We start from the raw sequence: 14,491 nt of genomic DNA, 5'->3' as shown, positions 1-14,491 counted from the left end.
GTGTAGAGTAGTATAATGTAATGTAGTGTAGAGTAGTATAATGTAATGTAGTGTAGAGTAGTGTAGAGTAGTATAATGTAATGTAGTGTAGTGTAGAGTAGTATAATGTAATGTAGTGTAGAGTAGTATAATGTAATGTAGTGTAGAGTAGTGTAGAGTAGTATAATGTAATGTAGTGTAGTGTAGAGTAGTATAATGTAATGTAGTGTAGAGTAGTATAATGTAATGTAGTGTAGTGTAGAGTAGTATAATGTAATGTAGTGTAGTGTAGAGTAGTATAATGTAATGTAGTGTAGAGTAGTATAATGTAATGTAGTGTAGAGTAGTATAATGTAATGTAGTGTAGAGTAGTATAATGTAATGTAGTGTAGAGTAGTATAATGTAATGTAGTGTAGAGTAGTGTAGAGTAGTATAATGTAATGTAGTGTAGTGTAGAGTAGAATAATGTAATGTAGTGTAGAGTAGTGTAGAGTAGTATAATGTAATGTAGTGTAGAGTAGTGTAGAGTAGTATAATATAATGTAGTGTAGTGTAGAGTAGTATAATGTAATGTAGTGTAGTGTAGAGTAGTATAATGTAATGTAGTGTAGAGTAGTATAATGTAATGTAGTGTAGAGTAGTATAATGTAATGTAGTGTAGAGTAGTGTAGAGTAGTATAATGTAATGTAGTGTAGTGTAGAGTAGTATAATGTAATGTAGTGTAGAGTAGTATAATGTAATGTAGTGTAGAGTAGTATAATGTAATGTAGTGTAGTGTAGAGTAGTATAATGTAATGTAGTGTAGTGTAGAGTAGTATAATGTAATGTAATGTAGTGTAGAGTAGTATAATTCAATGTAGTGTAGTGTAGAGTAGTATAATGTAATGTAGTGTAGTGTAGAGTAGTATAATTCAATGTAGTGTAGTGTAGAGTAGTATAATGTAATGTAGTGTAGAGTAGTATAATGTAATATAGCGTAGAGTAGTATAATGTAATATAGCGTAGAGTAGTATAATGTAATGTAGTGTAGTGTAGAGTAGTATAATGTAATGTAGTGTAGAGTAGTATAATGTAATGTAGTGTAGTGTAGAGTAGAGTAGTATAATGTAATGTAGTGTAGAGTAGTATAATGTAATGTAATGTAGTGTAGAGTAGTATAATTCAATGTAGTGTAGTGTAGAGTAGTATAATGTAATGTAGTGTAGAGTAGTATAATGTAATATAGCGTAGAGTAGTATAATGTAATGTAGTGTAGTGTAGAGTAGTATAATGTAATGTAGTGTAGAGTAGTATAATGTAATGTAGTGTAGTGTAGAGTAGAGTAGTATAATGTAATGTAGTGTAGAGTAGTATAATGTAATGTATTGTAGTGTAGAGTAGTATAATGTAATGTAGTGTAGAGTAGTATAATGTAATGTAGTGTAGTGTAGAGCAGTATAATGTAATGTAGTGTAGTGTAGAGTAGTATAATGTAATGTAGTGTAGAGTAGTATAATGTAATGTAGTGTAGAGCAGTATAATGTAATGTAGTGTAGAGTAGTGTAGAGTAGTATAATGTAATGTAGTGTAGTGTAGAGTAGAATAATGTAATGTAGTGTAGAGTAGTGTAGAGTAGTATAATGTAATGTAGTGTAGAGTAGTGTAGAGTAGTATAATATAATGTAGTGTAGTGTAGAGTAGTATAATGTAATGTAGTGTAGAGTAGTATAATGTAATGTAGTGTAGAGTAGTGTAGAGTAGTATAATGTAATGTAGTGTAGTGTAGAGTAGTATACTGTAATGTAGTGTAGAGTAGTATAATGTAATGTAGTGTAGTGTAGAGTAGTATAATGTAATGTAGTGTAGTGTAGAGTAGTATAATGTAATGTAGTGTAGAGTAGTATAATGTAATGTAGTGTAGAGTAGTATAATGTAATGTAGTGTAGAGTAGTATAATGTAATGTAGTGTAGAGTAGTGTAGAGTAGTATAATGTAATGTAGTGTAGTGTAGAGTAGTATAATGTAATGTAGTGTAGAGTAGTGTAGAGTAGTATAATGTAATGTAGTGTAGTGTAGAGTAGTATAATGTAATGTAGTGTAGAGTAGTATAATGTAATGTAGTGTAGAGTAGTATAATGTAATGTAGTGTAGTGTAGAGTAGTATAATGTAATGTAGTGTAGTGTAGAGTAGTATAATGTAATGTAATGTAGTGTAGAGTAGTATAATTCAATGTAGTGTAGTGTAGAGTAGTATAATGTAATGTAGTGTAGTGTAGAGTAGTATAATTCAATGTAGTGTAGTGTAGAGTAGTATAATGTAATGTAGTGTAGAGTAGTATAATGTAATATAGCGTAGAGTAGTATAATGTAATATAGCGTAGAGTAGTATAATGTAATGTAGTGTAGTGTAGAGTAGTATAATGTAATGTAGTGTAGAGTAGTATAATGTAATGTAGTGTAGTGTAGAGTAGAGTAGTATAATGTAATGTAGTGTAGAGTAGTATAATGTAATGTAATGTAGTGTAGAGTAGTATAATTCAATGTAGTGTAGTGTAGAGTAGTATAATGTAATGTAGTGTAGAGTAGTATAATGTAATATAGCGTAGAGTAGTATAATGTAATGTAGTGTAGTGTAGAGTAGTATAATGTAATGTAGTGTAGAGTAGTATAATGTAATGTAGTGTAGTGTAGAGTAGAGTAGTATAATGTAATGTAGTGTAGAGTAGTATAATGTAATGTATTGTAGTGTAGAGTAGTATAATGTAATGTAGTGTAGAGTAGTATAATGTAATGTAGTGTAGTGTAGAGCAGTATAATGTAATGTAGTGTAGTGTAGAGTAGTATAATGTAATGTAGTGTAGAGTAGTATAATGTAATGTAGTGTAGAGCAGTATAATGTAATGTAGTGTAGAGTAGTGTAGAGTAGTATAATGTAATGTAGTGTAGTGTAGAGTAGAATAATGTAATGTAGTGTAGAGTAGTGTAGAGTAGTATAATGTAATGTAGTGTAGAGTAGTGTAGAGTAGTATAATATAATGTAGTGTAGTGTAGAGTAGTATAATGTAATGTAGTGTAGAGTAGTATAATGTAATGTAGTGTAGAGTAGTGTAGAGTAGTATAATGTAATGTAGTGTAGTGTAGAGTAGTATAATGTAATGTAGTGTAGAGTAGTATAATGTAATGTAGTGTAGTGTAGAGTAGTATAATGTAATGTAGTGTAGTGTAGAGTAGTATAATGTAATGTAGTGTAGAGTAGTATAATGTAATGTAGTGTAGAGTAGTATAATGTAATGTAGTGTAGAGTAGTATAATGTAATGTAGTGTAGAGTAGTGTAGAGTAGTATAATGTAATGTAGTGTAGTGTAGAGTAGTATAATGTAATGTAGTGTAGAGTAGTATAATGTAATGTAGTGTAGAGTAGTGTAGAGTAGTATAATGTAATGTAGTGTAGTGTAGAGTAGAATAATGTAATGTAGTGTAGAGTAGTGTAGAGTAGTATAATGTAATGTACCGTAGCGTAGAGTAGTATAATGTAATGTAGTGTAGAGTAGTATAATGTAATGTAGTGTAGAGTAGTGTAGAGTAGTATAATGTAATGTAGTGTAGTGTAGAGTAGAATAATGTAATGTAGTGTAGAGTAGTGTAGAGTAGTATAATGTAATGTAGTGTAGTGTAGAGTAGTATAATGTAATGTAGTGTAGAGTAGTATAATGTAATGTAGTGTAGAGTAGTGTAGAGTAGTATAATGTAATGTAGTGTAGTGTAGAGTAGTATAATGTAATGTAGTGTAGAGTAGTATAATGTAATGTAGTGTAGAGTAGTGTAGAGTAGTATAATGTAATGTCGTGTAGTGTAGAGTAGTATAATGTAATGTAGTGTAGAGTAGTATAATGTAATGTAGTGTAGTGTAGAGTAGTATAATGTAATGTAGTGTAGTGTAGAGTAGTATAATGTAATGTAGTGTAGAGTAGTATAATGTAATGTAATGTAGTGTAGAGTAGTATAATGTAATGTAGTGTAGAGTAGTATAATGTAATGTAGTGTAGAGTAGTGTAGAGTAGTATAATGTAATGTAGTGTAGTGTAGAGTAGAATAATGTAATGTAGTGTAGAGTAGTGTAGAGTAGTATAATGTAATGTAGTGTAGAGTAGTGTAGAGTAGTATAATATAATGTAGTGTAGTGTAGAGTAGTATAATGTAATGTAGTGTAGAGTAGTATAATGTAATGTAGTGTAGAGTAGTATAATGTAATGTAGTGTAGTGTAGAGTAGTATAATGTAATGTAGTGTAGTGTAGAGTAGTATAATGTAATGTAGTGTAGTGTAGAGTAGTATAATGTAATGCAATGTAGTGTAGAGTAGTATAATGTAATGTAATGTAGTGTAGAGTAGTATAATGCAATGTAGTGTAGTGTAGAGTAGTATAATGTAATGTAGTGTAGAGTAGTATAATGTAATGTAGTGTAGAGTAGTATAATGTAATGTAGTGTAGAGTAGTATAATGTAATGTAGTGTAGTGTAGTATAATGTAATGTAGTGTAGAGTAGTATAATGTAATGTAGTGTAGAGTAGTATAATGTAATGTAGTGTAGAGTAGTATAATGTAATGTAATGTAGTGTAGAGTAGTATAATGCAATGTAGTGTAGTGTAGAGTAGTATAATGTAATGTAGTGTAGAGTAGTATAATGTAATGTAGTGTAGTGTAGAGTAGAGTAGTATAATGTAATGTAGTGTAGAGTAGTATAATGTAATGTAGTGTAGTGTAGAGTAGTATAATGTAATGTAGTGTAGAGTAGTATAATGTAGTGTAGTGTAGAGTAGTATAATGTAATGTAGTGTAGAGTAGTATAATGTAATATAGCGTAGAGTAGTATAATGTAATGTAGTGTAGTGTAGAGTAGTATAATGTAATGTAGTGTAGAGTAGTATAATGTAATGTAGTGTAGTGTAGAGTAGAGTAGTATAATGTAATGTAGTGTAGAGTAGTATAATGTAATGTAGTGTAGTGTAGAGTAGTATAATGTAATGTAGTGTAGAGTAGTATAATGTAGTGTAGTGTAGAGTAGTATAATGTAATGTAGTGTAGAGTAGTATAATGTAATGTAGTGTAGAGTAGTGTAGAGTAGTATAATGTAATGTAGTGTAGTGTAGAGTAGTATAATGTAATGTAGTGTAGAGTAGTATAATGTAATGTAGTGTAGAGTAGTGTAGAGTAGTATAATGTAATGTAGTGTAGTGTAGAGTAGTATAATGTAATGTAGTGTAGAGTAGTATAATGTAATGTAGTGTAGTGTAGAGTAGTATAATGTAATGTAGTGTAGTGTAGAGTAGTATAATGTAATGTAGTGTAGAGTAGTATAATGTAATGTAGTGTAGAGTAGTATAATGTAATGTAGTGTAGAGTAGTATAATGTAATGTAGTGTAGAGTAGTATAATGTAATGTAGTGTAGAGTAGTGTAGAGTAGTATAATGTAATGTAGTGTAGTGTAGAGTAGAATAATGTAATGTAGTGTAGAGTAGTGTAGAGTAGTATAATGTAATGTAGTTTAGAGTAGTGTAGAGTAGTATAATATAATGTAGTGTAGTGTAGAGTAGTATAATGTAATGTAGTGTAGTGTAGAGTAGTATAATGTAATGTAGTGTAGAGTAGTATAATGTAATGTAGTGTAGAGTAGTATAATGTAATGTAGTGTAGAGTAGTGTAGAGTAGTATAATGTAATGTAGTGTAGTGTAGAGTAGTATAATGTAATGTAGTGTAGAGTAGTATAATGTAATGTAGTGTAGAGTAGTATAATGTAATGTAGTGTAGTGTAGAGTAGTATAATGTAATGTAATGTAGTGTAGAGTAGTATAATTCAATGTAGTGTAGTGTAGAGTAGTATAATGTAATGTAGTGTAGTGTAGAGTAGTATAATTCAATGTAGTGTAGTGTAGAGTAGTATAATGTAATGTAGTGTAGAGTAGTATAATGTAATATAGCGTAGAGTAGTATAATGTAATATAGCGTAGAGTAGTATAATGTAATGTAGTGTAGTGTAGAGTAGTATAATGTAATGTAGTGTAGAGTAGTATAATGTAATGTAGTGTAGTGTAGAGTAGAGTAGTATAATGTAATGTAGTGTAGAGTAGTATAATGTAATGTAATGTAGTGTAGAGTAGTATAATTCAATGTAGTGTAGTGTAGAGTAGTATAATGTAATGTAGTGTAGAGTAGTATAATGTAATATAGCGTAGAGTAGTATAATGTAATGTAGTGTAGTGTAGAGTAGTATAATGTAATGTAGTGTAGAGTAGTATAATGTAATGTAGTGTAGTGTAGAGTAGAGTAGTATAATGTAATGTAGTGTAGAGTAGTATAATGTAATGTATTGTAGTGTAGAGTAGTATAATGTAATGTAGTGTAGAGTAGTATAATGTAATGTAGTGTAGTGTAGAGCAGTATAATGTAATGTAGTGTAGTGTAGAGTAGTATAATGTAATGTAGTGTAGAGTAGTATAATGTAATGTAGTGTAGAGCAGTATAATGTAATGTAGTGTAGAGTAGTGTAGAGTAGTATAATGTAATGTAGTGTAGTGTAGAGTAGAATAATGTAATGTAGTGTAGAGTAGTGTAGAGTAGTATAATGTAATGTAGTGTAGAGTAGTGTAGAGTAGTATAATATAATGTAGTGTAGTGTAGAGTAGTATAATGTAATGTAGTGTAGAGTAGTATAATGTAATGTAGTGTAGAGTAGTGTAGAGTAGTATAATGTAATGTAGTGTAGTGTAGAGTAGTATAATGTAATGTAGTGTAGAGTAGTATAATGTAATGTAGTGTAGTGTAGAGTAGTATAATGTAATGTAGTGTAGTGTAGAGTAGTATAATGTAATGTAGTGTAGAGTAGTATAATGTAATGTAGTGTAGAGTAGTATAATGTAATGTAGTGTAGAGTAGTATAATGTAATGTAGTGTAGAGTAGTGTAGAGTAGTATAATGTAATGTAGTGTAGTGTAGAGTAGTATAATGTAATGTAGTGTAGAGTAGTATAATGTAATGTAGTGTAGAGTAGTGTAGAGTAGTATAATGTAATGTAGTGTAGTGTAGAGTAGAATAATGTAATGTAGTGTAGAGTAGTGTAGAGTAGTATAATGTAATGTAGTGTAGAGTAGTGTAGAGTAGTATAATATAATGTAGTGTAGTGTAGAGTAGTATAATGTAATGTAGTGTAGAGTAGTATAATGTAATGTAGTGTAGAGTAGTGTAGAGTAGTATAATGTAATGTAGTGTAGTGTAGAGTAGTATAATGTAATGTAGTGTAGAGTAGTATAATGTAATGTAGTGTAGAGTAGTATAATGTAATGTAGTGTAGTGTAGAGTAGTATAATGTAATGTAGTGTAGTGTAGAGTAGTATAATGTAATGTAATGTAGTGTAGAGTAGTATAATGTAATGTAATGTAGTGTAGAGTAGTATAATTCAATGTAGTGTAGTGTAGAGTAGTATAATGTAATGTAGTGTAGAGTAGTATAATGTAATATAGCGTAGAGTAGTATAATGTAATGTAGTGTAGTGTAGAGTAGTATAATGTAATGTAGTGTAGAGTAGTATAATGTAGTGTAGAGTAGTATAATGTAATGTAGTGTAGAGTAGAGTAGTGTAGAGTAGTATAATGTAATGTAGTGTAGTGTAGAGTAGTATACTGTAATGTAGTGTAGAGTAGTATAATGTAATGTAGTGTAGAGTATTATAATGTAATGTAGTGTAGTGTAGAGTAGTATAATGTAATGTAGTGTAGAGTAGTATAATGTAATGTAGTGTAGTGTAGAGTAGTATAATGTAATGTAGTGTAGAGTAGTATAATGTAGTGTAGAGTAGTATAATGTAATGTAGTGTAGAGTAGTATAATGTAATATAGCGTAGAGTAGTATAATGTAATGTAGTGTAGAGTAGTATAATGTAATGTAATGTAGTGTAGTGTAGAGTAGGATAATGTAATGTAGTGTAGAGTAGTATAATGTAATGTAGTGTAGAGTAGTATAATGTAATATAGCGTAGAGTAGTATAATGTAATGTAGTGTAGAGTAGTATAATGTAATGCAGTGTAGTGTAGAGTAGAGTAGTATAATGTAATGTAGTGTAGTGTAGAGTAGTATAATGTAATGTAGTTTAGTGTAGAGTAGAGTAGTATAATGTAATGTAGTGTAGAGTAGTATAATGTAATGTAGTGTAGTGTAGAGTAGTATAATGTAATGTAGTGTAGAGTAGTATAATGTAATGTAGTGTAGTGTAGAGTAGTATAATGTAATGTAGTGTAGAGTAGTATAATGTAATGTAGTGTAGTGTAGAGTAGTATAATGTAATGTAGCGTAGAGTAGAGTAGAGTAGTATAATGTAATGTAGTGTAGAGTAGTATAATGTAATGTAGTTTAGAGTAGTATAATGTAGTGTAGAGTAGTATAATGTAATGTAGTGTAGAGTAGAGTAGAGTAGTATAATGTAATGTAGCGTAGCGTAGAATAGCGTAGAGTAGTATAATGTAATGTAGCGTAGTATAATGTAATGTAGATAATGTATCGTAGAGTAACGTAGAGTAGAGTATAATGTTATGTAGAGTAGTATAATGAAATGTAGCGTAGCGTAGAGTAGTATAATGTAATGTAGTGTAGAGTAGTGTAGAGTAGTATAATGTAATGTAGAGTAGAGTAGTATAATGTAATGTAGCGTAGTATAATGTAATGTAGATAATGTATCGTAGAGTAACGTAGAGTAGAGTATAATGTTATGTAGAGTAGTATAATGTAATGTAGTGTAGAGTAGTGTAGAGTAGTATAATGTAGTGTAGTGTAGAGTAGTATAATGTAATGTAGTGTAGAGTAGTGTAGAGTAGTATAATGTAGTGTAGTGTAGAGTAGTATAATGTAGTGTAGTGTAGAGTAGTATAATGTAATATAGTGTAGAGTAGTGTAGTGTAGAGTAGTGTAGAGTAGTATAATGTAATGTACCGTAGCGTAGAGTAGTATAATGTAATGTAGTGTAGAGTAGTATAATGTAATGTAGTGTAGAGTAGTATAATGTAATGTAGTGTAGAGTAGTATAATGTAATGTAGTGTAGAGTAGTATAATGTAATGTAGAGTAGTATAATGTAATGTAGTGTAGTGTAGAGTAGAATAATGTAATGTAGTGTAGAGTAGTGTAGAGTAGTATAATGTAATGTAGTGTAGTGTAGAGTAGTATAATGTAATGTAGTGTAGAGTAGTATAATGTAATGTAGTGTAGAGTAGTGTAGAGTAGTATAATGTAATGTAGTGTAGTGTAGAGTAGTATAATGTAATGTAGTGTAGAGTAGTGTAGAGTAGTATAATGTAATGTCGTGTAGTGTAGAGTAGTATAATGTAATGTAGTGTAGAGTAGTATAATGTAATGTAGTGTAGTGTAGAGTAGTATAATGTAATGTAGTGTAGTGTAGAGTAGTATAATGTAATGTAGTGTAGAGTAGTATAATGTAATGTAGTGTAGAGTAGTATAATGTAATGTAGTGTAGAGTAGTGTAGAGTAGTATAATGTAATGTAGTGTAGTGTAGAGTAGAATAATGTAATGTAGTGTAGAGTAGTGTAGAGTAGTATAATGTAATGTAGTGTAGAGTAGTGTAGAGTAGTATAATATAATGTAGTGTAGTGTAGAGTAGTATAATGTAATGTAGTGTAGAGTAGTATAATGTAATGTAGTGTAGAGTAGTGTAGAGTAGTATAATGTAATGTAGTGTAGTGTAGAGTAGTATAATGTAATGTAGTGTAGAGTAGTATAATGTAATGTAGTGTAGAGTAGTATAATGTAATGTAGTGTAGTGTAGAGTAGTATAATGTAATGTAGTGTAGTGTAGAGTAGTATAATGTAATGTAATGTAGTGTAGAGTAGTATAATGTAATGTAATGTAGTGTAGAGTAGTATAATGCAATGTAGTGTAGTGTAGAGTAGTATAATGCAATGTAGTGTAGAGTAGTATAATGTAATGTAGTGTAGAGTAGTATAATGTAATGTAGTGTAGTGTAGTATAATGTAATGTAGTGTAGAGTAGTATAATGTAATGTAGTGTAGTGTAGAGTAGTATAATGTAATGTAGTGTAGAGTAGTATAATGTAGTGTAATGTAGTGTAGAGTAGTATAATGCAATGTAGTGTAGTGTAGAGTAGTATAATGTAATGTAGTGTAGAGTAGTATAATGTAATGTAGTGTAGAGTAGTATAATGTAATGTAGTGTAGAGTAGTATAATGTAATATAGCGTAGAGTAGTATAATGTAATGTAGTGTAGTGTAGAGTAGTATAATGTAATGTAGTGTAGAGTAGTATAATGTAATGTAGTGTAGTGTATAGTAGAGTAGTATAATGTAATGTAGTGTAGAGTAGTATAATGTAATGTAGTGTAGTGTAGAGTAGTATAATGTAATGTAGTGTAGAGTAGTATAATGTAGTGTAGTGTAGAGTAGTATAATGTAATGTAGTGTAGAGTAGTATAATGTAATATAGCGTAGAGTAGTATAATGTAATGTAGTGTAGAGTAGTATAATGTAATGTAATGTAGTGTAGTGTAGAGTAGGATAATGTAATGTAGTGTAGAGTAGTATAATGTAATGTAGTGTAGAGTAGTATAATGTAATATAGCGTAGAGTAGTATAATGTAATGTAGTGTAGAGTAGTATAATGTAATGCAGTGTAGTGTAGAGTAGAGTAGTATAATGTAATGTAGTGTAGAGTAGTATAATGTAATGTAGTGTAGTGTAGAGTAGTATAATGTAATGTAGTGTAGTGTAGAGTAGAGTAGTATAATGTAATGTAGTGTAGAGTAGTATAATGTATTGTAGTGTAGTGTAGAGTAGTATAATGTAATGTAGTGTAGAGTAGTATAATGTAATGTAGTGTAGTGTAGAGTAGTATAATGTAGTGTAGAGTAGTATAATGTAATGTAGAGTAGAGTAGAGTAGTATAATGTAATGTAGTGTAGAGTAGTATAATGTAATGTAGTGTAGAGTAGTATAATGTAGTGTAGAGTAGTATAATGTAATGTAGTGTAGAGTAGAGTAGAGTAGTATAATGTAATGTAGCGTAGCGTAGAATAGCGTAGAGTAGTATAATGTAATGTAGCGTAGTATAATGTAATGTAGATAATGTATCGTAGAGTAACGTAGAGTAGAGTATAATGTTATGTAGAGTAGTATAATGTAATGTAGTGTAGAGTAGTGTAGAGTAGTATAATGTAGTGTAGTGTAGAGTAGTATAATGTAATGTAGTGTAGAGTAGTGTAGAGTAGTATAATGTAGTGTAGTGTAGAGTAGTATAATGTAATGTAATGTAGTGTAGAGTAGTATAATGTAATATAGTGTAGAGTAGTGTAGTGTAGAGTAGTGTAGAGTAGTATAATGTAATGTAGTGTAGAGTAGTATAATGTAATATAGTGTAGAGTTGTGTAGTGTAGAGTAGTGTAGAGTAGTATAATGTAATGTAGTGTAGAGTAGTATAATGTAATATAGTGTAGAGTAGTGTAGTGTAGTGTAGAGTAGTATAATGTAATGTAATGTAGTGTAGAGTAGTATAATGTAATGTAGTGTAGAATAGTATAATGTAATGTAGTGTAGTGTAGAGTAGTATAATGTAATGTAGTGTAGAATAGTATAATGTAATGTAATGTAGTGTAGAGTAGTATAATGTAATGTAGTGTAGAGTAGTATAATGTAGTGTAGAGTAGTGTAGAGTAGTATAATGTAATGTAGAGTAGTATAATGTAATGTAGAGTAGAGTAGTATAATGTAATGTAGCGTAGAGTAGAGTAGAGTAGTATAATGTAATGTAGTGTAGAGTAGTATAATGTAATGTAGTGTAGAGTAGTATAATGTAGTGTAGAGTAGTGTAGAGTAGTATAATGTAATGTAATGTAGTGTAGAGTAGTATAATGTAATGTAGTGTAGAATAGTATAATGTAATGTAGTGTAGAGTAGTATAATGTAATGTAATGTAGTGTAGAGTAGTATAATGTAATGTAGTGTAGAGTAGTATAATGTAGTGTAGAGTAGTGTAGAGTAGTATAATGTAATGTAGAGTAGTATAATGTAATGTAGAGTAGAGTAGTATAATGTAATGTAGCGTAGAGTAGAGTAGAGTAGTATAATGTAATGTAGTGTAGAGTAGTATAATGTAATGTAGTGTAGAGTAGTGTAGAGTAGTATAATGTAATGTAGTGTAGAGTAGTATAATGTAATGTAGTGTAGAGTAGTATAATGTAATGTAGTGTAGTGTAGAGTAGTATAATGTAGTGTAGTGTAGAGTAGTATAATGTAATGTAGTGTAGTGTAGAGTAGTATAATGTAGTGTAGTGTAGAGTAGTATAATGTAATGTAGTGTAGAGTAGTATAATGTAATGTAGTGTAGAGTAGTATAATGTAATGTAGAGTAGTATAATGTAATGTAGAGTAGAGTAGTATAATGTAATGTAGAGTAGAGTAGTATAATGTAATGTAATGTAGAGTTGTGTAGAGTAGTATAATGTAATGTAGTGTAGAGTAGTATAATGTAATGTAGAGTAGAGTAGTATAATGTAATGTAGTGTAGAGTAGTATAATGTAATGTAGTGTAGAGTAGTATAATGTAATGTAATGTAGTGTAGTGTAGAGTAGTATAATGTAATGTAGTGTAGAGTAGTATAATGTAATGTAGTGTAGAGTAGTATAGTGTAATGTAATGTAGTGTATGGTAGTATAATGTAATGTAGTGTAGAGTAGTATAATGTAATGTAATGTAGTGTAGTGTAGAGTAGTATAATGTAATGTAGTGTAGAGTAGTATAATGTAATGTAGTGTAGAGTAGTATAATGTAATGTAGTGTAGAGTAGTATAATGTAATGTAATGTAGTGTAGTGTAGAGTAGTATAATGTAATGTAGTGTAGAGTAGTATAATGTAATGTAGTGTAGAGTAGTATAATGTAATGTAGTGTAGAGTAGTATAATGTAATGTAATGTAGTGTAGAGTAGTATAATGTAATGTAGAGTAGTATAATGTAATGTAGTGTAGTGTAGAGTAGTATAATGTAATGTAGAGTAGAGTAGTATAATGTAATGTAGCGTAGAGTAGCGTTGTATAATGTAGTGTAGAGTAGTATAATGTAGTATAATGTAGAGTAGTGTTGTTTATTGTAGTGTAGTGTAGTATAATGTAATGTAGCATAGTCTAGTATAATGTAGTATAATGTAGCGTAGTGTTGTATAATGTAGTGCACTGTAGTTTAATGTAGTATAATGTGTAGTATAATGTAATGTAGCGTAGTGTAGTATCTCACCTTGGCCTCCCACTCCATCCCGGCCACTGAGATCCCCAGCAGCAGTACCACCGAGATACAGCCGATGATCCTGATGTCATTCAGCTCATCTATCATAATGGCATTGTTTTCCTGTAGAGGAGAGGGAAGGAGGGGGAGACAGAGGTGGAGAGAGAGATGCACATGGAGAGGTAGAGAGAGAGAGGGGGGAGAGGGAGAGAGGGACCACAGTCAGTGATCTGACACACACACACACACACACACACACACACACACACACACACACACACACACACACACAGATGCTACGTACCTTGAGTAGGTCAACCACAGTCTCTGCGAAGCCCACCACGTACATCGCCACGGCAACAGCGTTAGCGAAGGCGAAGATGAGACCAATGGAACCGCCAAACTCTGGTCCCAGACTACGTGATATCAGGTAGTACGCCCCTCCTGGAAACCAATCAGTAATAACATTCCTCTACTTGTACATACAGTGGACACAGAGCAGGTAGGGAGCAGGGATAATAACATTCCTCTACTTGTACATACAGTGGACACAGAGCAGGTAGGGAGCAGGGATAATAACATTCCTCTACTTGTACATACAGTGGACACAGAGCAGGTAGGGAGCAGGGATAATAACATTCCTCTACTTGTACATACAGTGGACACAGAGCAGGTAGGGAGCAGGGATAATAACATTCCTCTACTTGTACATACAGTGGACACAGAGCAGGTAGGGAGCAGGGATAATAACATTCCTCTACTTGTACATACAGTGGACACAGAGCAGGTAGGGAGCAGGGATAATAACATTCCTCTACTTGTACATACAGTGGACACAGAGCAGGTAGGGAGCAGGGATAATAACATTCCTCTACTTGTACATACAGTGGACACAGAGCAGGTAGGGAGCAGGGATAATAACATTCCTCTACTTGTACATACAGTGGACACAGAGCAGGTAGGGAGCAGGGATAATAACATTCCTCTACTTGTACATACAGTGGACACAGAGCAGGTAGGGAGCAGGGATAATAACATTCCTCTACTTGTACATACAGTGGACACAGAGCAGGTAGGGAGCAGGGATAATAACATTCCTCTACTTGTACATACAGTGGACACAGAGCAGGTAGGGAGCAGGGATAATAACATTCCTCTACTTGTACATACAGTGGACACAGAGCAGGTAGGGAGCAAGGATAATAACATTCCTCTACTTGTACATACAGTGGAC

At 31.1% G+C, this 14,491-nt stretch overlaps 1 protein-coding gene across 1 annotated transcript in view; it reads right to left on the bottom strand.

Annotated features, from left to right (window-relative positions):
• Window positions 1-14,491, bottom strand: part of LOC139403838 (solute carrier family 12 member 1-like) — a 64,259-nt gene that overhangs the window by 39,507 nt on the left and 10,261 nt on the right. The window contains exons 5-6 of the mRNA XM_071146987.1: window positions 13,562-13,701; window positions 13,270-13,380 (exon numbers count right to left, since the gene is read on the bottom strand). Coding sequence (XP_071003088.1) covers window positions 13,270-13,380; window positions 13,562-13,701 — 251 coding nt within the window. The remainder of the gene's footprint in view (window positions 1-13,269; window positions 13,381-13,561; window positions 13,702-14,491) is intronic.

Source organism: Oncorhynchus clarkii, unplaced genomic scaffold (genome assembly GCF_045791955.1).
Source record: "Oncorhynchus clarkii lewisi isolate Uvic-CL-2024 unplaced genomic scaffold, UVic_Ocla_1.0 unplaced_contig_3709_pilon_pilon, whole genome shotgun sequence".
NCBI lineage: Eukaryota > Metazoa > Chordata > Actinopteri > Salmoniformes > Salmonidae > Oncorhynchus > Oncorhynchus clarkii.
Note: the sequence above shows the minus strand (reverse complement) of the source record. Positions and strands in the feature narration are given on the sequence as shown.